Source organism: Salmo salar, chromosome ssa03 (genome assembly GCF_905237065.1).
Source record: "Salmo salar chromosome ssa03, Ssal_v3.1, whole genome shotgun sequence".
NCBI lineage: Eukaryota > Metazoa > Chordata > Actinopteri > Salmoniformes > Salmonidae > Salmo > Salmo salar.
This window is the reverse complement of record NC_059444.1, coordinates 82,038,690-82,064,985: the sequence shown is the minus strand read 5'-3', so window position 1 is coordinate 82,064,985 and position 26,296 is coordinate 82,038,690. Positions and strand designations below refer to the sequence as shown.

Here is a 26,296-nt window from a genome sequence, read left to right as displayed (position 1 = left end):
ATGTAGGAATGAAGGAGCTTTAATAATCAATCCGATTCAATCTGTTTAGTGTTGGTTTAGAATCGGGCTGCCTACCGGGCATGAGCCAGGTGCCCGGCTATGTCCGACGGCAAAGTCGGCTCAAAACAAAAGTAATATAACTAAGCACGTGAACTGATGAGTAGGATTTTGTTATCACACGCTTTCACAAAATCTATTGTTTTTGATAAAAATGCTTTATCTGCCTTCTCAATGAAAACTAGTTAAATTCAAACATGTATTTTATGGAAAATATATGTTGCCGTGCTGCCTTGTTGACAACATGACTGAGCGGCTCAGATTACTGTTTGATTTGAGAGGGCGCGCCTCCCTCCCCGCTTTCGCCAGATGATGATACAACCCGAGCCAACGTAATAAACATTTGGTTCCGTCTGTCTGAGTCAGCTGTAGCTGGTCCCCTCCAGTGGCTGACGTGGGATATTTTCTTTTAGGAACAGCCCCTGCTTGTTTGCCATTGGTTTCTTTTAAAGACTTGTTGTGCCATTATACGTATTTTCTAATGGTGTTTAAAACTCGTTTTTTTTGGGCTAAGAGAAATGTGTTCTTCATCAAAAATATTATTCGTATTTATTTTAAAACCGGAAGTACGAAGATACGTTTTTCCTTGACAACCAGCGATGCGTTCTTAGCGACTGCCTCAGAATGGCAAAAATGATTGGTGCTAAGAAATCATTGTGGCAACAAGTCTGTGAAGGTAAGGTATGCTTCGCTTGAGAGTTAATTGTAAATGCCGTTATGCATGTTGTCGACTAAAATAGGCACACATATTTCGTTTTCATTGTTGTGTGCAACCAGAATATGAGTCGGAGCAGCCCAGTCCACCCAGCGCTGCTTGGACAGACAGTGGTTCAGTGAGCACTCATGTCTCCCAGTACAGCGCCAGCAAGCACTCTCCTGTCTTCTATGGTCTCATGGCAGCTAAGGTAAGGCGGCCAACAATAATTGCACTTCAGTAAATACAATTCATTTGTAAAAAGAAAACGATATGTTTGTCTACATGGTGCTGTATGGCTTTCTAGGTTGTTGTGGATGATGATCCTGTGAAGCATGTTGACCCTCTTCTGAGCCACCCTGCCCTTGCTGGATACTCTGCCTTGGACAAACCTCCATCCTTCTGTCACAGACAGCCTCTGACCACACACCTTGCAACCACTCCCCAGCTCCATCAACGTGAGTTTCAAACTACTTAAAACTGTAGCTGCTTTGTATGTGCTAAACATACTATTGCCTCTGCCAAGAGGTCTTGAAGTTTATGGCACAGGAAGTAGGCTAGTGTCCTGTAGCCTCAGTGTTTCTGGTGCAAGACCCGATACTGCTTTCTACCCTCAATCGCTACACATAATGTATGCTTTTATCAGGAACAATACTTTCCTGTTTAATTAGATCTCTAAGCACAGTAGAGGATAACAATGTTTCAAGTCTGTCTCGATTTTACTCCCCAGTAATAGTACTATAACAGTGTTTTAGGCTACATTTTACTCCCCAGTAATAGTACTATAACAGTGTTTTAGGCTACATTTTACTCCCCAGTAATAGTACTATAACAGTGTTTTAGGCTACATTTTACTCCCCAGTAATAGTACCATAACAGTGTTTTAGGCTACATTTTACTCCCCAGTAATAGTACCATACCATGTTTTAGGCTACATTTTACTCCCCAGTAATAGTACCATAACAGTGTTTTAGGCTACATTTTACTCCCCAGTAATAGTACCATAACAGTGTTTTAGGCTACATTTTACTCCCCAGTAATAGTACCATAACAGTGTTTTAGGCTACATTTTACTCCCCAATAATAGTACCATAACAGTGTTTTAGGCTACATTTGGAGTGAAATGTTCCCTTACATGGCAGAAAGGCCACTCTTACCCCACTTGTGATGATCCATTCCCATGTCTGCCCCAGGCCCAATCACCCAGTTCCTGGAGGGGTCCGTGTTCCCAGTGCTACTGCCTGGACTGGAGGCTATGCTGAGAGAGGCCCAGAGACAACACTGCCTGGAGGTACTGGCACTAGGCCTATATCACACAATAACACTAACATGATATAATGGCAATTTACTAGATATCAATGTGGCCCTGCAGAACACTACAGACCACCAAACTACAATACACTACAGTATTTTAATAGTTTGCTTCCCCTGACTACTACATAAACAACTTTGAATTATAGAGTGACATGATGTATGATCACCTCTTCTGAAATATTGTCTCTAACATGTGATGAATCCCGACACCCAAAACTAGTACTAGGACTCATTTAATCCGACTTCAAGCACTGATTATACTATGATAATGATGATTATACTGTATCCTACTTCTGTAGAGCTCTGCAGATTATTACACTACAGTAACACTGTGATCCTTTTACCTGTTTAAGAGGAAAATAACAGCATTCAATGCTTGTGACTTCCTAACTGAGTGGCTGTACAAGTAAGACTGCCTGCATGCCCCCTTTGCTCTTCCATTCTCAGTTGATTTAGTAAAAATCTTTGACAATGTCTCTGAACTTTCTGCCACCTCTTTATCTTCTGAGTGCTAAGCCATTGCTTTTACCATTTGAAAAAGGTCTGTCTCTAAAAATGGATTGGTGTTACGCAACTAAGACTGTAGTTTGTCTTTGTGTGAAACTAAGCTTAATATTCTGTCTGCTACGGTCTGTTCCAAAGCCTTTTCTTCTCTCTCACTGCAGTCGGAACCCCACCCGGCAGGGACAGGCCCCTGTGGACTTCCATGAGATCCCATTTGTCAAGGACTGGCTCAGAATACAGTGAGTTGCAGGAGACTTAATAAAGTGTATACGCAAACATAACACAGAGCAAGAAAGTCATCTCAGAAATCACACTATGTATGCATGTACACACACACACACACACACACACACACACACACACACACACACACACACACACACACACACACACACACACACACACACACACACAGTGACACAAACTTGCACCTTAGGCTGATGCTGCCCTTATGAACAGAGGTGACTCACACGCTGCCCTCTCCTCTCTCCATCCCCTCCTCTCTTCTCCCTCCCTCTCCCAGTCCCAGGCCTCCCATCCCTCTCTCCCTACTGCTGTCAGACCAGCAGGCTGCTGTTCTCATCCAGTCCTTCTGGCGGGGCTATACCGTGAGTGTTGTTGACAGTAAATTAAAGGTCACTGTTATTTTAGTTGAGAAATAGTCTTGTACCATTTTAAAGGGTGTCAATGCACGGTGTGTAAAGGGTTAAATGCTCCACTGTCCCCTATTTTGCTGTGTGTTTGTTAGCGTGTAAGCGTGCATGCAGAGACTTGTCTGATTAGAAGTGTGTCTATGGGTGGGTGTGTGCATGCATGTGTGTGTATTATTGTGTTCAGGCGTTTGCATTTTCAGGAGCTGGCCAGTGACCCCATATGAAACAAATATATTGTGTAATCCCATTATTGTCTGGCTACAGCGTGATTATGTCATCAGTGATGCACTGCCTAATTCCTTCCTGTGTGGGTGTTCTTGAGTGCTCTGTTCTGGATAAATATAGACACTAATTGCTGTAAGTCGCTCTGGTTAAGAGTGTCTCATAAATTACAAAAAATGTAAACTCACACACACCCATAGACACACTTCTAATCAGACAAGTCTCTGTCTCGTCTATCTACTAGACACTGTTGTTGTCTGTTTATGATGTAACCACAAATAACCCCTTTTTTACACACAAACACCAAAACAGCTCTTTTTATTCTCATCCCTGCGACTCTGTGATAGCGTAGAAAAATCCAGCCCAAGATCTCCTCATTGTCAGTGTAAATGATTAAGGATGGACGATGACAGCTGTGGTTAAGATCTGTCATGTCCAAACAGGCTCTGCTCGAGTGGGCTTGAAGAAGCATGCAGTGTGTGTCCGCATGTCCCTGTGTTCTGTTCTGCCAGTGTGGCCAGAGGTAGGCAATATTTCTTGTGTTATCTCGCACTGTAATGTGTTGTAATTCCTCTCCTCAACAGGAGGTGGCGGTAGTGAGCTTGTCCTCTCTCATTGACTCCCTGTGTTTATCCTGCTCTTACTGAGGTGAGGTTCAATAGGGCGAGGGATAGCACAGCAGACTCTCCCCGCTAGAAGTTTAGGGATGGAGTGGAGAGAGATGGCTTGGAAGGCTCTGCTAAAAGGCTTTTTCAGGGGTGATTAGAGAGGGAGTGAAGGAGAGGAACACTGTTAGTGCTGTTTTAGGAGCTTGGACCAGCCCAGAACTGGGTCTGAGGGGCTGGCTGTTTGATGTTTGTGGATAATGGGGATCTGGGACTAAGTCTTAACTAGGGCATAGTGGTTAGCCCTCCCAACTCACATACGGTGCCTTCGGAAAGTATTCAGACCCCTTGACTTTTTACACCTTTTGTTACATAACAGCCTTTTTCTAAAATCTACACACAATACCCCATAATGACAAAGCGAAAAACAGGTTTTTAGTAAACATAAATACCTTATTTACATAAGTATTCAGACTCTTTGCTATGAGACTCAAAATTGAGATCAGGTGCATCCTGTTTCCATTGATCATCCTTGAGATGTTTCTACAACTTGATTGGAGTCCACTTGTAGTAAATTAAATTGATTGGACATGATTTGGAAAGGCACACACCTGTCTATATAAGGTCCCACAGTTGACAGTGCATGTCAGAGCAAAAACCAAGCCATAAAGTCGAAGGAATTGTCCATAGAGCGCCGAGACAGGATTGTGTCGAGGCTGCATTGAAGGTCCCCAAGAACACAGTGGCCTCCATCATTCTTAAATGTAAGAAGTTTGAAACCCCCTAGACTCTTCTTAGAGCTGGCCGCCCGGCCAAACTGAGCAATCGGGGGAGAAGGGCCTTGGTCAGGGAGGTGACCAATAACTTGATGGTCACTGACAGAGCTCTAGAGTTCCTCTGTGGAGATGGGAGAACCTTCCAGAAGGACAACCATCTCTGCAGGACTCCACCAATCAGGCCTTTATGGTAGAGTGGTCAGATGGAAGCCACTCCTCAGTAAAAGGCACATGACAGCCTGCTTGAAGTTTGTCAAAAGGTACCTAAAGACTCAGACCATGAGAAACAAGATTCTCTGGTCTGATGAAACCAAGATTGAACTATTTGGCCTTAATACCAAGCGTCACGTCTGACGGAAACCTTGCACTATCCCTATGGTGAAGCATGGTGGTGGCAGCATCATGGTGTGGGGATGTTTTTCAGCTGCAGGGACTGGGAGACTAGTCAGGATTGAGGCAAAGATGAATGGAGCAAAGTACAGAGAGATCCTTGATGAAAACCTGTGCTCAGGACCTCAGACTGGGGCGAATGTTCACCTTCCAACATGACAACGACCCTAAGCACACCGCCAAGATGACGCAGGAGTGGCTTCGGGACAAGTCTCTGAATGTCCTTGAGTGGCCCAGCCAGAGGCCGGACTTGAACCCAATCGAACATCTCTGGAGAGACCTGAAAATATCTGTGTGAGCTTGAGAGGATCTGACAAGAGCTGACAGAGCTTGAGAGGATCTGCAGAGAAGAATGGGAGAAACTCCCCAAGTACAGGTGTGCCAAGCTTGCAGCGTCATAACCAAGAAGACTCAAGGCTGTATTCACTGCCAAAGGTGCTTCAACAAAGTATTGAGTAAAGGGTCGGAAATTTCAGTTTTTTATTTGTAATAAATTAACAAAAAATTCTAAACTTGTTTTTGCTTTGTCGTTAAGGGGTATTAAGTGTAGATTTATGAGGGAAAAGGCTGTCACGTAACAATGTGGAAAAAGTCAAGGGGTCTGAATACTGTCTGAATGCACTGTATACCCCTGGTGGCAGGGGGACTGAGCCCACTCTCGGCCACTTCAGTGTCTGAGACACTCTACTTTATGATACCCCCCTCTACACTTTCCCACTGTTCTTTCAGTGAAATATATATATAAAATAGGGATTTGGCTGGAGGCTGTGCTGGTGCTGAGGTATTGGACTGTCTCAAAGGCTGAGGAGGTAGGCCTGTAGGACTGTCATGATAGGCCTGAAGCTGGTGCTGAAGAGGCATTGGGCTGTGTCCTGAGTGGTTTGTTACCTGGGGCTCAAAGCAGCCACAGCCAGCAGAGACAGCAGCAGCATGTACAAACACAGTCAACTGTGAACTGAGAGAGCTGCCTGTGTGATGCTCTGCACAGTGCTATCATGCGTCAGAGGAGTGTGTGTGTGTGTGTGTGTGTGTGTGTGTGTGTGTGTGTGTGTGTGTGTGTGTGCTCAGCGGGGTGGAAACAGTGTATGTGAAGCTTTTCAGTAGACGTCAATACTATTTTCCTCTCGTTCTCACCTCTAGCCCTTTATCCATCATACTCATCCTAATCCTTCCTCTCTCATTCAGTCCCTCTTATACCATACTCTCCTGTTCCTCCCCCCTTCCTCTTACTATCTCTCTCTTCCTCTCTCATTCAGTCCCCCTTACACCATACTCTCCTGTTCCTCCCTCTTCCTCTTACTATCTCTCTCTTCCTCTCTCATTCAGTCCCCCTTACACCATACTCTCCTGTTCCTCCCTCTTCCTCTGACTATCTCTCTCTTCCTCTCTCATTCAATCCCCCTTACACCATACTCTCCTGTTCCTCCCCCTTTCTATTCAGTCCCCCTTACACCATACTCTCCTGTTCCTCCCTCTTCCTCTTACTATCTCTCTCTTCCTCTCTCATTCAGTCCCCCTTACACCATACTCTCCTGTTCCTCCCTCTTCCTCTGACTATCTCTCTCTTCCTTTCTCATTCAATCCCCCTTACAACATACTCTCCTGTTCCTCCCCTCCTTCCTCCGTCTATATCTCTCTTTCTCTGCCTCATCCCTCTCTCTTACTATCTCTCTCTTTCTCTCTCACTCACTTGGCTGAGTTATGTAACCTGCCTGACGCAGCGTTGACTGCAGAGGAGGGGTGTGTGGGTGCGTGTGTACGTGCATTTGTGTGTACCCCTCCCTCAATCACCTCTTTCATTGACAATATGTGTAGTTGTTACCAAGGATGAACGGTCGGCTTCAGAAACACACGTTGATGCCACACAGCAGCCAGTATATCACACAGCAGCCAGTATATCACACAGCAGCCAGTATATCGTATATCACACAGCAGCCAGTATATCACATAGCAGCCAGTATATCACAGAGCACCCGGTCAGACAATGTTCTTGTCTCTCTGAGCAGCACAGGGAGATGCTAGGCTGAACACTAGAAAGAGAGATGCTATGACACAACATGTTATGTAATATACTTAGCTAACACACCGTAGCCATAGCCCAGCTAGCCATAATCATCCATCCTTTAACTCCTGCTAGGCACAGTGCAGTACAGTACTGGAGGTACACTTCAAAGTGTAAACTCCTCTTTTCACAGTCTCCAAATCCAGAACAAATTCAAGAAAGTATACAGTATTATATAGAGCCATTATTGCATGGAAATCCGTTCCATCTCATGTTCCTCAGATGAACAGCAAACCTGGTTTCAAAAAACAGATAAAGCAACATCTCACGGCACAACGCCTCTCCCCTATTTGACATAGATAGTTTGTGTGTATGTTATTGACATGTAGGCTACGTGTGCCTTTAAAATGTTTTGCTGTAGTTCTGTCCTTGAGCTGTATTATGTCATGTTTCATGTTCTGTGTGGACCCCAGGAAGAATAGTTGCTGCATTCGCAACAGCTAATGGGGATGTTCATGAGGCACCAAACAGAAGAAAAGGGACTGAAACAGGGAAGGACTACCTGCACTCACCCAATAAGAAAAGCTTGTTTTTCAACTTCCGTTTCAAAACGTTTTGCTATGGTTTGCCCTAATGAATATGAACCTGCTCTAACCATCCGGAAGCCTTAGCCAGCAGATGCACTACATAAGCCCACAACAAAGATCAGTGGAGGCTGCTGAGGGGAGGACAGCTCATAATAATGTCTGGAATGGAGTCAATGGAATGGTATCAACCATATGGAAGCCATGTCCTCCCTTCAGCAGCCTCCACTGACAGAGATGTACTACATAAGCCCACCACAGAAATATACACTACATAAGACCACCACAGAGATATACTACATAAGCCCACCACAGAGATATACTATGTAAACCCACCACAGAGATATACTACATAAGCCCACCACAGAGATATACTACATAAGCCCACCACAGCGATATACTACATAAGCCCACCACAGCGATATACTACATATACCCTCCACAGAGATATACTATGTAAACCCACCACAGAGATATACTACATAAACCCACCACAGAGATATACTACATAAGCTCACCACAGATATATACTACATAAACCCACCACAGAGATATACTACATATACCCACCACAGAGATGTACTACATAAACCCACCACAGAGATGTACTACATAAACCCACACAGAGATGTACTACATAAACCCATCACAGATATGTACTACATAAACCCACACAGAGATGTACTACATATACCCACCACAGAGATGTACTACATAAACCAACCACAGAGATGTACTACATAAACCCACACAGAGATGTACTACATAAACCCACACAGAGATGTACTACATAAGCTCACCACAGATATATACTACATAAACCCACCACAGAGATATACTACATATACCCACCACAGAGATGTACTACATAAACCAACCACAGAGATGTACTACATAAACCCACACAGAGATGTACTACATAAACCCATCACAGATATGTACTACATAAGCCCACCACAGATGTATACTACATAAGCCCACCACAGATATATACTACATAAGCCCACTACAGATATATACTACATAAGCCCACTACAGATATATACTACATAAGCCCACTACAGAGATATACTACATATACCCACCACAGAGATATACTACATAAACCAACCACAGAGATATACTACATAAACCCACACAGAGATGTACTACATAAACCCATCACAGATATGTACTACATAAGCCCACCACAGATGTATACTACATAAGCCCACCACAGATATATACTACATAAGCCCACTACAGATATATACTACATAAACCCACTACAGAGATATACTACATATACCCACCACAGAGATATACTACATAAACCAACCACAGAGATGTACTACATAAACCCACACATAGATGTACTACATAAACCCATCACAGATATATACTACATAAGCCCACCACAGATATATACTACATAAGCTCACCACAGATATATACTACATAAACCCACCACAGAGATATACTACATATACCCACCACAGAGATGTACTACATAAACCCACCACAGAGATGTACTACATAAACCCACACAGAGATGTACTACATAAACCCATCACAGATATGTACTACATAAACCCACACAGAGATGTACTACATATACCCACCACAGAGATGTACTACATAAACCAACCACAGAGATGTACTACATAAACCCACACAGAGATGTACTACATAAACCCACACAGAGATGTACTACATAAGCTCACCACAGATATATACTACATAAACCCACCACAGAGATATACTACATATACCCACCACAGAGATGTACTACATAAACCAACCACAGAGATGTACTACATAAACCCACACAGAGATGTACTACATAAACCCATCACAGATATGTACTACATAAGCCCACCACAGATATATACTACATAAGCCCACTACAGATATATACTACATAAGCCCACTACAGATATATACTACATAAGCCCACTACAGAGATATACTACATATACCCACCACAGAGATATACTACATATACCCACCACAGAGATATACTACATAAACCAACCACAGAGATATACTACATAAACCCACACAGAGATGTACTACATAAACCCACCACAGATGTATACTACATAAGCCCACCACAGATGTATACTACATAAGCCCACCACAGATATATACTACATAAGCCCACTACAGATATATACTACATAAACCCACTACAGAGATATACTACATATACCCACCACAGAGATATACTACATAAACCAACCACAGAGATGTACTACATAAACCCACACAGAGATGTACTACATAAACCCATCACAGATATATACTACATAAGCCCACCACAGATATATACTACATAAGCCCACCACAGAGATATACTTCATAAACCCACCACAGAGATGTACTACATAAACCCACCACAGAGATATATTACATATACCCACCACAGAGATATACTACATAAACCCATCACAGAGATATACTACATAAACCCATCACAGAGATATACTACATAAACCCACCACAGAGATATACTACATAAACCCACCACAGAGATATATTACATAAACCCACCACAGAGATATACTACATAAGCCCACCACAGAGATATACTACATAAGCCCACCACAGAGATATACTACATAAGTCCATCCACAGAGATGTGTACATAAACCCACCACAGACCACTCAAGGCATTGCAATGCTGAGTTAAACAGTCAATGGGGTCAATAGTGTGGCCATGTAGAGAAAGAGAGGGCTTTTATGGTCATAGATAGGCATAGATAGACGCCTCTTGGGTTCTGCTCTGTTTAGCCTACCCCACTCTCAGAGATTTACAGGCACGGACTCAGTACCTAGCCCAGTCCAGCCCAGGACATCTCATAGCCCAGCACAGCAGAGCTTAGCCCTAGCCTACCCCATTCCAGTCCATAGTCAGTCTAGCCTATAGCCTAGCCTACCACAGTCCAGTCCACAGTCAGTCTAGCCTATAGCCTAGCCTAGTAGCTTAGCTTTTTCTATCCTATAGCCTAACCTACCCCAGTCCATAGCCAGTCTAGCCTATACATTTACATTTTACATTTAAGTCATTTAGCAGACGCTCTTATCCAGAGCGACTTACAAATTGGTGCATTCACCTTATGATATCCAGTGGAACAACCACTTTACAATAGTGCATCTAAATCTTTTAAGGGAGGGGGGGTTAGAAGGATTACTTTATCCTATCCTAGGTATTCCTTAAAGAGGTGGGGTTTCAGGTGTCTCCGGAAGGTGGTGATTGACTCCGCTGTCCTGGCGTCGTGAGGGAGCTTGTTCCACCATTGGGGTGCCAGAGCAGCGAACAGTTTTGACTGGGCTGAGCGGGAACTGTGCTTCCTCAGAGGTAGGGAGGCGAGCAGGCCAGAGGTGGATGAACGCAGTGCCCTTGTTTGGGTGTAGGGCCTGATCAGAGCCTGAAGGTACGGAGGTGCCGTTCCCCTCACAGCTCCGTAGGCAAGCACCATGGTCTTGTAGCGGATGCGAGCTTCAACTGGAAGCCAGTGGAGAGAGCGGAGGAGCGGGGTGACGTGAGAGAACTTGGGAAGGTTGAACACCAGACGGGCTGCGGCGTTCTGGATGAGTTGTAGGGGTTTAATGGCACAGGCAGGGAGCCCAGCCAACAGCGAGTTGCAGTAATCCAGACGGGAGATGACAAGTGCCTGGATTAGGACCTGCGCTGCTTCCTGTGTGAGGCAGGGTCGTACTCTGCGAATGTTGTAGAGCATGAACCTACAGGATCGGGTCACCGCCTTGATGTTAGTGGAGAACGACAGGGTGTTGTCCAGGGTCACGCCAAGGTTCTTAGCACTCTGGGAGGAGGACACAATGGAGTTGTCAACTGTGATGGCGAGATCATGGAACGGGCAGTCCTTCCCCGGGAGGAAGAGCAGCTCCGTCTTGCCGAGGTTCAGCTTGAGGTGGTGATCCATCATCCACACTGATATGTCTGCCAGACATGCAGAGATGCGATTCGCCACCTGGTTATCAGAAGGGGGAAAGGAGAATATTAATTGTGTGTCGTCTGCATAGCAATGATAGGAGAGACCATGTGAGGATATGACAGAGCCAAGTGACTTGGTGTATAGCGAGAATAGGAGAGGGCCTAGAACAGAGCCCTGGGGGACACCAGTGGTGAGAGCACGTGGTGCGGAGACAGATTCTCGCCACGCCACCTGGTAGGAGCGACCTGTCAGGTAGGACGCAATCCAAGCGTGGGCCGCGCCGGAGATGCCCAACTCGGAGAGGGTGGAGAGGAGGATCTGATGGTTCACAGTATCAAAGGCAGCAGATAGGTCTAGAAGGATGAGAGCAGAGGAGAGAGAGTTAGCTTTAGCAGTGCGGAGAGCCTCCGTGACACAGAGAAGAGCAGTCTCAGTTGAATGACCAGTCTTGAAACCTGACTGATTTGGATCAAGAAGGTCATTCTGAGAGAGATAGCAGGAGAGCTGGCCAAGGACGGCACGTTCAAGAGTTTTGGAGAGAAAAGAAAGAAGGGATACTGGTCTGTAGTTGTTGACTTCGGAGGGATCGAGTAGGTTTTTTTAGAAGGGGTGCAACTCTCGCTCTCTTGAAGATGGAAGGGACGTAGCCAGCAGTCAAGGATGAGTTGATGAGCGAGGTGAGGTAAGGGAGAAGGTCTCTGGAAATGGTCTGGAGAAGAGAGGAGGGGATAGGGTCAAGCGGGCAGGTAGGGCAGTGTGAGCAGGACCAGCGGTGTCGTTTGACTTAGCAAACGAGGATCAGATGTCGTCGACCTTCTTTTCAAAATGGTTGACGAAGTCATCCGCAGAGAGGGAGGAGGGGGGGAGGGGGAGGAGGATTCAGGAGGGAGGAGAAGGTGGCAAAGAGCTTCCTAGGGTTAGAGGCAGATGCTTGGAATTTAGAGTGGTAGAAAGTGGCTTTAGCAGCAGAGACAGAAGAGGAAAATGTAGAGAGGAGGGAGTGAAAGGATGCCAGGTCCGCAGGGGAGGCGAGTTTTCCTCCATTTCCGCTCGGCTGCCCGGAGCCCTGTTCTGTGAGCTCGCAATGAGTCGTCGAGCCACGGAGCAGGAGGGGAGGACCGAGCCGGCCTGGAGGATAGGGGACATAGAGAGTCAAAGGATGCAGAAAGGGAGGAGAGGAGGGTTGAGGAGGCAGAATCAGGAGATAGGTTGGAGAAGATTTGAGCAGAGGGAAGAGATGATAGGATGGAAGAGGAGAGAGTAGCGGGAGAGAGAGAGCGAAGGTTGGGACGGCGCAATACCATCCGAGTAGGGGCAGAGTGAGAAGTGTTGGATGAGAGCGAGAGGGAAAAGGATACAAGGTAGTGGTCGGAGACTTGGAGGGGAGTTGCAATGAGATTAGTGGAAGAACAGCATCTAGTAAAGATGAGGTCAAGCGTATTGCCTGCCTTGTGAGTAGGGGGGGAAGGTGAGAGGGTGAGGTCAAAAGAGGAGAGGAGTGGAAAGAAGGAGGCAGAGAGGAATGAGTCAAAGGTAGACGTGGGGAGGTTAAAGTCACCCAGAACTGTGAGAGGTGAGCCATCCTCAGGAAAGGAACTTATCAAGGCGTCAAGCTCATTGATGAACTCTCCAAGGGAACCTGGAGGGCGATAAATGATAAGGATGTTAAGCTTGAAAGGGCTGGTAACTGTGACAGCATGGAATTCAAAGGAGGCGATAGACAGATGGGTCAGGGGAGAAAGAGAGAATGTCCACTTGGGAGAGATGAGGATCCCAGTGCCACCACCCCGCTGACCAGAAGCTCTCGGGGTGTGCGAGAACACGTGGGCAGACGAGGAGAGAGCAGTAGGAGTAGCAGTGTTATCTGTGGTAATCCATGTTTCCGTCAGCGCCAAGAAGTCGAGGGACTGGAGGGTAGCATAGGCTGAGATTAACTCTGCCTTGTTGGCCGCAGACCGGCAGTTCCAGAGGCTGCCGGAGACCTGGAACTCCACGTGGGTCGTGCGCGCTGGGACCACCAGGTTAGAGTGGCAGCGGCCTAGCCTACCCCAGTCCATAGTCAGTCAAGCCTATAGCCTAGCCTAGTAGTTTAGCTTTGTCTAGCCTATAGCCTAGCCTACCCCAACCCAGTCCATAGTCAGTCTAGGCTATAGCCTAGCCTACCCTACCCCAGTCCATAGTCAGTCTAGCCTATAGCCTAGCCTAGTAGTTTAGCTTTGTCTAGCCTATAGCCTAGCCTACCCCAACCTAGTCCATAGTCAGTCTAGGCTATAGCCTAGCCTACCCCAGTCCATAGTCAGTCTAGCCTATAGCCTAGCCTAGTAGTTTAGCTTTGTCTAGCCTAAAGCCTAGCCTACCCCAACCCAGTCCATAGTCAGTCTAGGCTATAGCCTAGCCTACCCCAGTCCATAGTCAGTCTAGCCTATAGCCTAGCCTAGTAGTTTAGCTTTGTCTAGCCTAAAGCCTAGCCTACCCCAACCCAGTCCATTGCCAGTCTAGCCTATAGCCTAGCCTACCCCGGCCCAGTCCCCAGTCCATAGTCATCTACCTCTCTCTGTACTTAGACTGTGAGTAGCTAGGTACTGCTGTGCCCTATACTTACTTTGCCAGGGCTCTACAGTGCGACCATTTTACTTGCATATGCGCCTAAATATTTTGCTGTGCGACCTGGAATGTTTATTTAGGAGCACCAATGTGCCTGGAAAAACACCACCCAGATGATAATTGTTGTAATGATTACTTCACTGTGCAGCAGCACCTGAGTGCCATGGAGAACACACTGAGCGCAGATTCATGACAAAGAAAACGGCTTGTTACCTCTAATATGTTTTTGTATGATCCTAACATTTTTTACTTGGCGCACACATGCTCCTTGTAAAAAAGGTCAGCATAGAGCCCTGTGTATGACTGTGGGGTGTAGGCTTGGGTGACCCCCAGTATTATCCCTGCATGCCCTGGAATGGCCTGGTGGTGGTGATAAATTCACAGAACTGTGGGAACATAGAAATAAAATCTGTAGAACAGACATCCACATTCAAGTCAAGACTCCACACCTGTTCTAGCAAATAAATGTCTATGTGAGGCAAGGCTGTTGGAGAGAGATTTTGCCCATAGAGAACTAGGTCTGTGATTCCAGATGAGTGATTGGAGGGATGTTAGTTGACTTGCATTAGACCAGTGAGCTAGTGAAAAGCTAATGGTAGACAAGCCTATATGAGGGGCAGACAATAAGAACATAAGGGCTGAGTTAGCCTAATAACCACAATGGACACTTTTCTAATCTGTGTCTACCCATCCCTCCCTTTAAATGGCAATCCAGAGGGAGTGATAGTGTCTGCTTGCAGTACACCCTATAGGCTTATAGTACACACTACATAGGGAATAGGGTGCTGTTTGAGACACAGCCAGTGATGCAGTGAGGAACCACAAGGCACTTAGATGAACCCTGTGTGGCTCACAGGAAGTGCAGTACCCTGGGGCAGAGCGTGGTTCTTCCTCCTCTCCATCCACCCCTACATTCCTCCATGGCCCGGCTCTGCTGTAGATTAATCAAATAAAATCACATTTTATTTGTCACATGCACCAAATACAACAGGCTATGTACATGGGGTACTTGTACCGAGTCAATGTGGGGGGGGGGTACAGGTTAGTCGAGGTAATATGTACATGTAGGTAGGGGTAGGGGTAGACCTTACCGTGAAATGCTTACTTACAAGCCCTTAACCAACAATGCAGTTCAAGAAATAGGGTTCAGAAAATATTTGTTAAATAAACGAAAGTAAAAAATGTAATAAAAAGTACCACAATAAGATGACATAACAATAACGAGGCTATGTACAGGGTGTACTTGTACCGAGTCAATGTGGGGGGGGGTACAGTTTAGTCGAGGTAATATGTACATGTAGGTAGGGGTAAAGTAACTATGCATAGATAACTGACTATGCATAGCAGCAGTGTAAATACTTATGTAACTAGTCCGGGTGGCCATTTGATGAATTGTTCAGCAGTCTTATGGCTTGGGGGTAGAAGCTGATCAGGAGCCTTTTGGACCTAGACTTGGCGCTCTGGTACCACTTGCCATGCGGTAGCAGAGGAAACAGTCTATGACTTGGGTGACTGGAGTCTTTGACAATTATTTGGGCTTTCTTCTGACACTGCCTATTATATAGGTCCTGGCTGGCCGGAAGCTTGGCCCCAGTGATGCATTGGGCCGTACGCACTACCCTCTGTAGCGGCTTACGGTTGGATGCCGAGCAGTTGTCATACCAGACAGTGATGCAACCGGTCAGGACACTTTCGATGGTGCAGCTGTATTAACAATCTGGGGACCCATGCTAAATCTTTTCAGTCTCCTGAGGGGGAAAAGGCATTGTCGTGCCCTCTTCACGACTGTCTTGGTGTGTTTGGACCATGATAGTTTGCTGGTGATGTGGACACCAAGGGACTTGAAACTCTCAACCCGTTGATGTTAATGGGGGCCTGTTCGTCCCGCCTTTTCCTATAGTCCACGATCAGATCCTTTGTCTTGCTCACGTTGAGGGAGAGGTTGTTGTCCTGGCACCACACTGCCAGGTCTCTGACCTCCTCCCTATAGGCTGTCTCATCATTGTCAGTGATCAGGCCTACTACTGTCGTCGTCAGAAAACTTAATGATGGTGTTGGAGTCGTGCTTGGCCACATATTCGTGGGTCAACAGGGAGTACAGGAGGGGACTAAGCACGCAACCCTGAGGGGCCCCAGTGTTGAGGATCAGCGTGGCAGATGTGTTGTTACCTACCCTTAACACATGGAGGCGGCCCGTCAGGAAGTCCAGGATCCAGTTGCAGAGGGAGGTGTTTAGTCCCAGGGTCCTTAGCTTAGTGATGAGCTTTGTGGGCATTATGACCAGCCTTTCAAAGCATTTCATGACTACTGACGTGTGTGCTACGGGGCGGTAGTCATTTAGGCAGGTTACCTTGGCATTCTTGGGCACAGGGACTATGGTGGTCTGCTTGAAACATGTTGGTAGTACAGACTGGGTCAGGGAGAGGTTGAACATGTCAGTGAAGACACTTGCCAGTTGGTCTGCGCATGCTGTGAGTACACGCCCTGGTAATCTGTCTGCCCCGCGGCCTTGTGAATGTCGACCTGTTTAAAGGTCGGCTACGGAAAGCATGATCACACAGTCATCCAGAACAGCTGGTGCTCTCATGCATGCTTCAGTGTTCAGGATGAAGTAAAGTCTCTGATCTCACTCTAACCCCCTTTCCTCTCCACTTTATTCTTCTCCTCTCTTCTCCTCCCTTTTCTCCCACAGACTTGGACAAGAGCTCTGTCTCAGCTAGACCACCTGACAGAGAGAATGACACTTGGAAGGCGTGTGTGTGTGTGCGCATCTTTGTATTTGTGTGTGTGTGTGTGTGTGTGTGTGTGTGTGTGTGTGTGTGTGTGTGTGTGTGTGTCTGTGTCTGTGTCTGTGTGTGTGTGTGTGTGTGTGTGTGTGTGTGTGTGCGCGCACGTGTGTGAACAGGTTTTATGGGGAAGACTTGGAGCGAGGATGCCAGTGGGGATTAAGTTGGATGGGGTCTCACTGTGCTTTTGGTGCTTATGCTGTGTGTGTGTGTGCGCTGTCTCGCTCATTTATATAATCACGTTTGAAATGCCCATCCTTCACACATACCCAGGGTAGAGACAACTCACGTGTTCAACTAAAATACACACAGACACACACATACATCCTGACGTGCACACAAAAGTACACAATACACACATACTCAAAAGATTATTAGGAAAGGCGCACTAATGGTTTGACACACAAAAACACTCATCCGTATGTAATGAAACAGACACGTGTACAGACAGACATGATGCAGTGCTAAACTGAATCCATGATGCACTTCAGCCATAACAAACCTCACCCTGGTTAACTAGCTATCTGCATTGATTTACACAGACACTCCCATCACCCATCCCCTTTCTTCCTCAAGTGCCATACCGACACACACACACGAATACGCACACATGCGCACGCACGTACACAAACAAGACAGACTGCCCCCCTTCTGACCCTCACCCCTCATTTCCATCTCTATGGTATCTCCCGTCAGCAGAGGGGGTTGTGCTGCGTTCTGACACCCACTGAATAAACCATGGCTCCCCCTCCCCTACCCCCCTCCACCCCAATGCCATGGTACAGCCTTACGTAACAGGCCCACTTTCACAGCCACACACTCCCATTTAGACTGCAGCTAGCTACGGCTAACCACTAACTAAGGCTATACTGGGGAGAGAGATGGAGGAGGGGAGAGACCGGGGGAGGGGAGGCTGAGGAACAGGAGTGAGATGAAGGAATGGGAGCAAGGGGTGGGAGGGTGAGAGGAGGCAAAGAAGTAGAAAGAGGGGAGGGTAGAGAGAGTGAAAGGAGGGATGATGGGAGAAGGGGAGAGATGTAAAAGGGACACACTGGGGAGAGGGAGATAGAAATGGGAGCAAGGGGGAAGGGTGAAATGCGGGAGGGAGAGGCAAGAAGTGAGGTGGAGAAGAGAGAGGAGAGAGAGGAGGAGAGGAAGGAGAATGGTATAAAAGAAAAGGACAGATGGGAACAAGGAGAGGAGGTAAGAGAGTGGCAAACAGGAGTGTGTGTGGGATAGAAAGAAGACATGAAGAAAAAGAGACAGACAGACAGACAGACAGACAGACAGACAGACAGACAGACAGACAGACAGACAGACAGACAGACAGACAGACAGACAGACAGACAGACAGACAGACAGACAGTAGGAGGGGTGAGAGGAGAATGGAGAGCAGGAGGAAACGGGTGAAGAGGGACTCTGAGACATAAAGATCTAGTCAGAGTGTAGGAAAGAGGGGGGCTGGGAGAGAGGAGGATTCAGGGACATGTTCTATTCAGCTACCCTGCAGCAGCTATTTGGAACCTCCATTGAAAGCTTTGAGGCCACACAGAAGCACAGGGAAAGACCTCGGAAAGGCTCCAGGAAAAACATGCTCTCTCAGTATTCTGGATTTAGTCCCACCATCCACATTATCATCTGCATTATTATCCACATGATCATCAACATACAATAGCTGAAAGACCTGGCACTGGCACTGCCTTCAGTTTACTGCCAAACACATTGTTTTATCAACACAGGAATCCGCATGAAAGTTTGTACTGCTAAACTACCCATCCTATTGCCTGCAGCGTACAGTACACACACACACACACACACACACACACACACACACACACACACACACACACACACACACACACACACACACACACACTGCTGTATGGTATTCTGGAGGTTGGAATCTATATTCAGGTGTGCCAGCCCAGTGTGTTTCTCCTCCAGCTGCTTCAGATTAAAACAGATTCTACCAGAGAGGATCTGGACCATCTAGAAGATACTGCCTTTTTTAGTTTGATTGACAATGTGGATTCAATCAAGGTCAAACACAAGAATAGTCATTACAACTGTTTCTGTGTGTGTGTGTGTGTGTGTGTGTGTGTGTGTGTGTGTGTGTGTGTGTGTGTGTGTGTGTGTGTGTGTGTGTGTGTGTGTGTGTGTGTGTGTGTGTGTGTGTGTGTGTAGGTGTGTGTGTAGGTGTGTGTGTGTGTGTGTGTGTGTAGGTGCGTGTGTGTGTGTGTAGGTGTGTGTGTGCGTGTGTGTGTGTATGTGTAGGTGCGGGCCCGTGCAGATGTGCAGGAGCTGCGCCAGTGGCAGAGGGAGCTTAGAGAGGATAAAACAGTCCAAGATTTCTGGGCTCACCAGGAGAGCCAGGGTGAGTGAACACACACACACACACACACACACACACACACACACACACACACACACACACACACACACAGATAACTGACAAAATAATGGAAACAATTGAGTAAATGAGGTAGGGATGGGCACGGTTATTCAGATGTTCAAATGTCCGAATGGACAATTTTACGTCTATTTTAACAATGAAAAGGCTTTATCTAAATGTAATTGTCTATGTGACATTGCTACACACAAGGATATGCCATGACATTTGAAATACTTAATTCAATAAAAATATATTTTGAATGTAGTTTTATTGACATAAAGTACATACCATAGTAGCCTGTTATTGTGGGCCAATCAAAGTGGCACCGTCTACAGTCAGTGGCTCCATGTGTAGTAAGCAACGTGGGAGATCTCTAATCAATGCAAAATGGAATTAAAATGACAGAATTAAGTTAGTTAAATGAGAAGGAGTAGGCTACAACTACGAGCAACCATCAGGTAAGCTGTTGTTTAATCTGAATGGAGTTGCTGCTGAGGAGAGAGCGAGAGAGAGGGAAGGAGAGGAAGAGAATGAGAGCAGGAGAGGGAGGGGGAAGAAATATGGGAAGTGAAGGAGACAGAAGAGAAAATGTCTGCAGGGTTCAGGATGTCTTTGTGTGACACAGAGGGAGGGGAGGGGGACTGCACACATCTTCAGAAAGAGATGGAGGCAGGAAAGAAGGAGAGAGAATGAGGGAGATGAAAATGTCAGCGCGGGTGTGTGTGTGTGTGTGTGTGTGTGTGTGTGTGTGTGTGTGTGTGTGTGTGTGTGTGTGTGTGTGTGTGTGTGTGGTGCAGAGCAGCTGGGAATGTAGGTCCTATTCCAGAGAGAGAACCCTGAGCCCTGAGCCCTTAATGGCTGACTGGCTGGCATTCCTGGTAGAACAACACAGCTATGTTCTTGACAACACACACACACTTTACAAATATGCACAAACATAACCACATGCTCAATACATACAGAAGCACAGATTACAATGCACATACATGCACAGAATATCTCCGTCACATACATACATACAAACAGATATGCTTAAACATACATACACACAGGCAGATGTTTTAACAGCCCTGCACATAGCACATGTTTTAGACACACAAACACTACACTCACACACACACAGATCGGTCTTTTCCACATGACCACCACATTGAGGCACGCATTCCAAAACAACAAAGGCACACACACCACACACATCCAAATAGCTGTGGAGCAGCGAACATTCTTACACTTCCTGGTACACGACACTCCTGCTGCGTGAAGCGAGTGCTGACCTGACATTCCAGCAGGGGGCCTGGGGGGGCTGTGGGAGCACAGAAACACACCTGACCTTATGTTCTCAATAGAGATGGAGAGGGACCTCTCTATCTCTCAGCATCAGCACCTGTTGTCAATGGAAACCTCTCTCTACTCTCTACCTCTCAACAGCAGCACCTGAATACAGTATTCTCAGTGGAGAGGAACTTCTCTCTATACCTGACTACTGTGTTGTCAATGCAGACCTCTCTACCTCTTCAACATTAGCACCTGACTACTGCGTTCTCATGGAGAGCCCTCTCTCAACATCAGCACCACAGCATTGTACAGTACTTGTGTGTGAGAGACAGAGAGATGCATATAGAAAGATGGGAGGAAGGGGTAGATGGTAGAGACAGACAGAGAGAGATCTTGCTGGGCTGTTTTTGCTGAAGTTGCAGTTGTTTGTTGTTTTTGGGCGAAATGAACCGAGAGCAGAGCAGCATACAGTGCAGAGTGACGGATGACACAAACCACAGGACAGAGAGAAGAGGGGGAGTGTGAGAGAGATGGAGAAGAGAGAGAGAAAGACCTGAAAGAGAGGCAGAGGAAAAGAGAGAAATTGAGATGGGAGAGAGAGAGAGAGGAAGAGGGAGACATGAAAGGAGAAAATAAATGGCAACTGTGTGATACAGCAGCTGCTGCCAGGCTGATCTCATCTGACCCAGTACCATACCATACCCATTCACCATTACACACTTCACAGGCTGAAACACAAGCACTGGAAATGGCCTAAAAACCTCACAGGCTAAAACATTTAATGACCTCGCCATTAGGGCTGTGACGGTCATGGAATGTTGGATGAGGGTTATTGGTCAGCCAAATGGCCGTGGTCACGTTATAATCATCTGAATAGTACATTTTCTCCTCTACTCCGCTCCTGACTGCATGGGCTGCTGCTGCAGTGAGGGGGACTTGTTTGCTACAACACCTTGCTTGTTTCAGCAAGGAACAACAAAGTTTCATCACGTTGTAAAGAGTCCATGTTACCACGGAAATGCCCGACCAGTCAGCTGTTCATTCCACACACACACGTACACAAAATGGTTATGGTGGTTATGGAAATGACTTTAAAAACTTCACCGTCTGAAACATAAGCCCTAGAAATGACTTAGATTGAAACATTATCACTGGAAATTGACTTAAAGACATTCTGAAACATAAGCACTGGAAACAAGCAGGAAAAACATTCATACTGAGGCGGTCTCATCTCTTGGTCTCGACAGGGTTCTCAGACATGGCCGCCACAGGTCAGGTCAGGCCTGGAGGTCAAGCGTCAGCTGACAGGTGCAGAGCTCAGCACCACATTAATCTATCTCCTCGTGTCCTTGACCTCGTGTATCATGTGAGGAATGTATCTCTGATGACGGTTCAGTGAACACAACAACATAACAAAGCTAGCTATCCCATAGCTCGATAACTCAACAACAGGGTTGGGGTCAATTCCATATAAATTCAGGATGTAAACTGATATTCCAATTCGAAATAAAAAAAATGTCAATACTTTTTGGGGTAAAATTTTCATTTGCTTCCTGTTTACTTGATTGAATTGAAATTGGTCCCCAAACACCGTCAGAGTAACCAGTGTAAACAAAGCGAACCATCATACACAACATTGTGTCTGTGACATCTACAACACAAATTTGTTTTTCTCTCTTTGTTTGAGTATTGTAACTGGTCAAATATAAAGAACTCAATTCTATTCAAGAAAGCTTTGCATCTATGATGTCACGTCTATTGTCTATTACTGAGGCTAACAATAGAACAGGCCTGGCAGCTGTCACCATGAGCTAGTCTACAAACCCTTGAATCATGTGTGTGTGTGTGTGTGTGTGTGTGTGTGTGTGTGTGTGTGTGTGTGTGTGTGTGTGTGTGTGTGTGTGTGTGTGTGTGTGTGTCTGTGTGTGTGTGTTTGTGTTTGTGGATAAACTGTATGTTTGGTTTATTTTGTTTTATACTTCCCTAGTGAGCTCGGCCCTCAATGACCTCAGGGGGGACTCTACCACCCCTCAGACCCCTCAGCCCGGCGGTGGGTACTCCAACTCAGACGTGTCCATCCAGGTGGTCTCCCCCACCCCCCAGAGCACCGTGGTCCACACCCCCACCTCCCAGATGAGTCCTGAGAGCACCGAGTCGCTGACCCCCAGCCTGCAGGGAGTAGAGGAGCTGACCAGGGAGGAGAGGACACTAACTGACTCACTGACCCTGCCCGAGGCTGCTGCTGCTGCCGCCGCGGCTTTAGCCACTGCTATGAATACCTTTTCCCCATCCTTAGGGAGCCACTGAAAGGCCATAGAGGCTGAGGCAATGTGTGTCCCAAATGGCACCCTATTCCCAATACCAGAGCTGCCAAATCCTGGTCTGAAAATACAGTGGCTTGCGAAAGTATTCACCCCCTTGGCATTTTTCCTATTTTGTTGCCTTACAACCTGGAATTAAAATAGATTTTTTGGGGGGTTTGTATCATTTGATTTACACAACATGCCTACCACTTTAAAGATGGAAAATATTTTTTATTCTGAAACAAACAAGAAATAAGACAAAAAAACTTTTGCATAACTATTTACCCCCCCAAAGTCAATACTTTGTAGACCCGCCTTTTGCAGCAATTACAGCTGCAAGTCTCTTGGGGTATGTCTCTATAAGCTTGGCACATCTAGCCAATGGGATTTTTTCCTTTTCTTCAAGGCAAAACTGCTCCAGCTCCTTCAAGTTGGATGTGTTCCGCTGGTGTACAGCAATCTTTAAGTCATACCACAGATTCTCAATTGGATTGAGGTCTGGGCTTTGACTAGGCCATTCCAAGACATTTAAATGTTTCCCCTTAAATCACTTGAGTGTTGCTTTAGCAGTATGCTTAGGGTCATTGTCCTGTGGAAGGAGAACCTCTGTCCCAGTCTCAAATTTCTGGTAGACTGAAACAGGTTACCCTCAAGAAATACTTTCTATTTAGCGCCATCCATCATTCCTTCAATTCTGACCAGTTTCCCAGTCCCTGCCGATGACAAACATCCCCACAGCATGATGCTGCCACCATCATGCTTCACTGTGGGGATGGTGTTCTCGGTGTGATGAGAGGTGTTGGGTTTGCACCAGACATAGCGTTTTCCTTGATGGCCAAACAGCTCAATTCTAGTCTCACCTGACCAGAGTACCTTCTTCCATATGTTTGGAGAGTCTCCCACATGCCTTTTGGCGAACACCAAACGTGTTTGCATATTTTTTTCTTTAAGTAATGGCTTTTTTCTGGACACTTCCATAAAGCCCAGCTCTGTGGAGTGCAGGCTTAAAGCAGTCCTATGGACAGATACTCCAATCTCCGCTGTGGAGCTTTGCAGCTCCTTCAGGGTTATCTTTGGTCTCTTTGTTGCCTCTCTGATTAATACCCTCCTTGCCTGGTCCGTGAGTTTTGGTGGGCGGCCCTCTCTTGGCAGGTTGGTTGTGTTGCCATATTCTTTCTATTTTTTAATAATGGATTTAATGGTGCTCCGTGGGATGTTCAAAGTTTCGGATATTTTTTATAGCCCAACCCTGATCTGTACATCTCCACAACTTTGTCCCTGACCTGTTTGGAGAGCTCCTTGGTCTTCATGGTGTCTCTTGCTTGGTGGTGCCCCTTGCTTAGTGGTGTTGCAGACTCTGGGGCCTTTCAGAACAGAACATATACTGAGATCATGTGACAGATCATGTGACATTTAGATTGCACATAGGTGGATTTTATTTAACTAATTATGTGACTTCTGAAGGTAATTGGTTGCACCAGATCATATTTAGGGGCTTCATAGCGAAGGGGGTGAATACATATGCACACACCACTTTTCCGTTTTTATTTACATTTTTGTAATTTTTTAAATTTCACTTCACCAATTTGGACTATTTTGTGTATGTCCATTACATGAAATACAAATAAAAATCCATTCAAATTACAGGTTGTAATGCAACAAAATAGGAAAAACGCCAAGGGGGATGAATACTTTTGCAAGGCACTGTACTTCTGGTTTTCAGGACTAATTCAGACCTGGGACACCAGGTGTGTGCAACAAACTACCAGGTAGAAACTAAAACCAGAAATGTTTCGTGTTCCAGGATTAGGCCTGCCCTATATAGTGCACGACTTGACCAACTACCTGTCTCTCCATATTGTTTGTGTGGCTAGGGATCTTGCCGACTACGCCAACTGGTCAAAAGTAATATACCTTACAGGGAATAGGGTGCTACAGCAGCGAATGACATGTACATCATCAATGTTATATCAACATCACCACCTCAGAGAATACACTTTTACACACTATTACTGACACACTACTGATGAAGAGCATAGGTTACACACCAATATTAGAAACCATATCAATACGTACTGTAAAGATGACTAGATACTCTGGTAGTCACTAGCACAATGGCTTTGCTTCTAATCACCTCTCCTCCATAGCGCATAGAAAGGTACAAATATTTCCTGTATTTGTCATTTCCTTTTTCCACGAACAGGGTGATAATAATGCTTCGGCTCATGAAACAGACAAATGTTCCCACTCAAAACAGGAATTTAGGGCCGTGAAAAGGATAAGAGCAGATGAACAGAATAGCACATTCTTTTTCCACCTTAGCCTTGTGTCCTGCAAGTCAGGAAGCTGAATGACCCTGTTGATGGAAAGAGGAAGAGAAAGTGAGATCTGAGAAGAGTGATCTCTCAGTGACTGAGAGCAAGCTGATGAACAGGACAGCAATAAAACACTGAAAATGACAAGATAGAGTGTGCTGTACTTTACTCCCTCATGGACCTTTTAGAGACCATTGACATTCCATTGGTTTTGAGAGTGCATATCAGTGTTTTGGCATTATATCCACTGTTATATGTCTGAGGGACTTACCTGCAGAGACCCTGCTCATGAAGGCCTCACAGTTTTCAATTGGACCAAATCACAGAGCAGAACAGCGGGTCGGCCCTGTGATGGACAGCTGCTGGGCCAATCCTGACGCAGCAGCCCCCAGAAGGCCCAGGCCAGGGAAGGGAGAAAGATGTATCTCAGTCAGTAGGTAATTGGATGCCCGGGGCACAGCTGCCACTGGGTTAGGGTGAGGCGATAAAACAGCTCATTTCATTTCGAGGACATTTGATAGGCCTGAGCAGCCAGCACTCCACAGTAGAGCTTGGCTGGCTGGCCGGAAGCAGTGGGTCCTGTTGCATGGTGAAACTGGATCACATAGCAGTGGGTAGGTAGCATTAGCCCAGCAGGTAGCAGGACTGCTCTACTAGTTTCAATGTTACTGCATGCACTGGCATGAAAGCTTAAGCCTGGCCTCACATCTGTATGTCCTTTTGTCAACTCTGACTGGCTGAGGAGTAATCTGGGGAGAAGGTACATCTAGTTGAGGAGTAGTCTGGGGTGAAGGTAACTCTGGCTGAGGAGTAGTCTGGGGTGAAGGGTAACTCTGGCTGAGGAGTAGTCTGGGGAGAAGGTAACTCTGGCTGAGGAGTAGT

General features: G+C 46.1%; 1 protein-coding gene across 2 annotated transcripts; it reads left to right on the top strand.

Annotated features, from left to right (window-relative positions):
- Positions 1 to 150: 150 nt before the first annotated feature.
- Positions 151 to 23,378, top strand: LOC106601864 (uncharacterized). 2 transcript variants are annotated; one of them, XR_006769252.1, is made up of 8 exons: positions 151 to 733; positions 835 to 962; positions 1,059 to 1,209; positions 1,945 to 2,042; positions 2,731 to 2,808; positions 3,093 to 3,177; positions 19,404 to 19,503; positions 22,784 to 23,370. XR_006769252.1 is itself a non-coding variant. In XM_045715610.1 (7 exons), exons 4-7 carry the CDS (start codon positions 2,537 to 2,539, stop codon positions 23,101 to 23,103), a joined length of 777 nt encoding a protein of 258 aa, XP_045571566.1. In that variant the 5' UTR covers positions 151 to 733; positions 835 to 962; positions 1,059 to 1,209; positions 1,945 to 2,536; the 3' UTR covers positions 23,104 to 23,378. The 2 variants fall into 2 exon arrangements, 1 of the variants encoding a protein (XP_045571566.1); XM_045715610.1 differs by having other exon boundaries at positions 1,945 to 2,808; positions 22,784 to 23,378.
- The last annotated feature ends 2,918 nt before the right edge of the window (positions 23,379 to 26,296 follow it).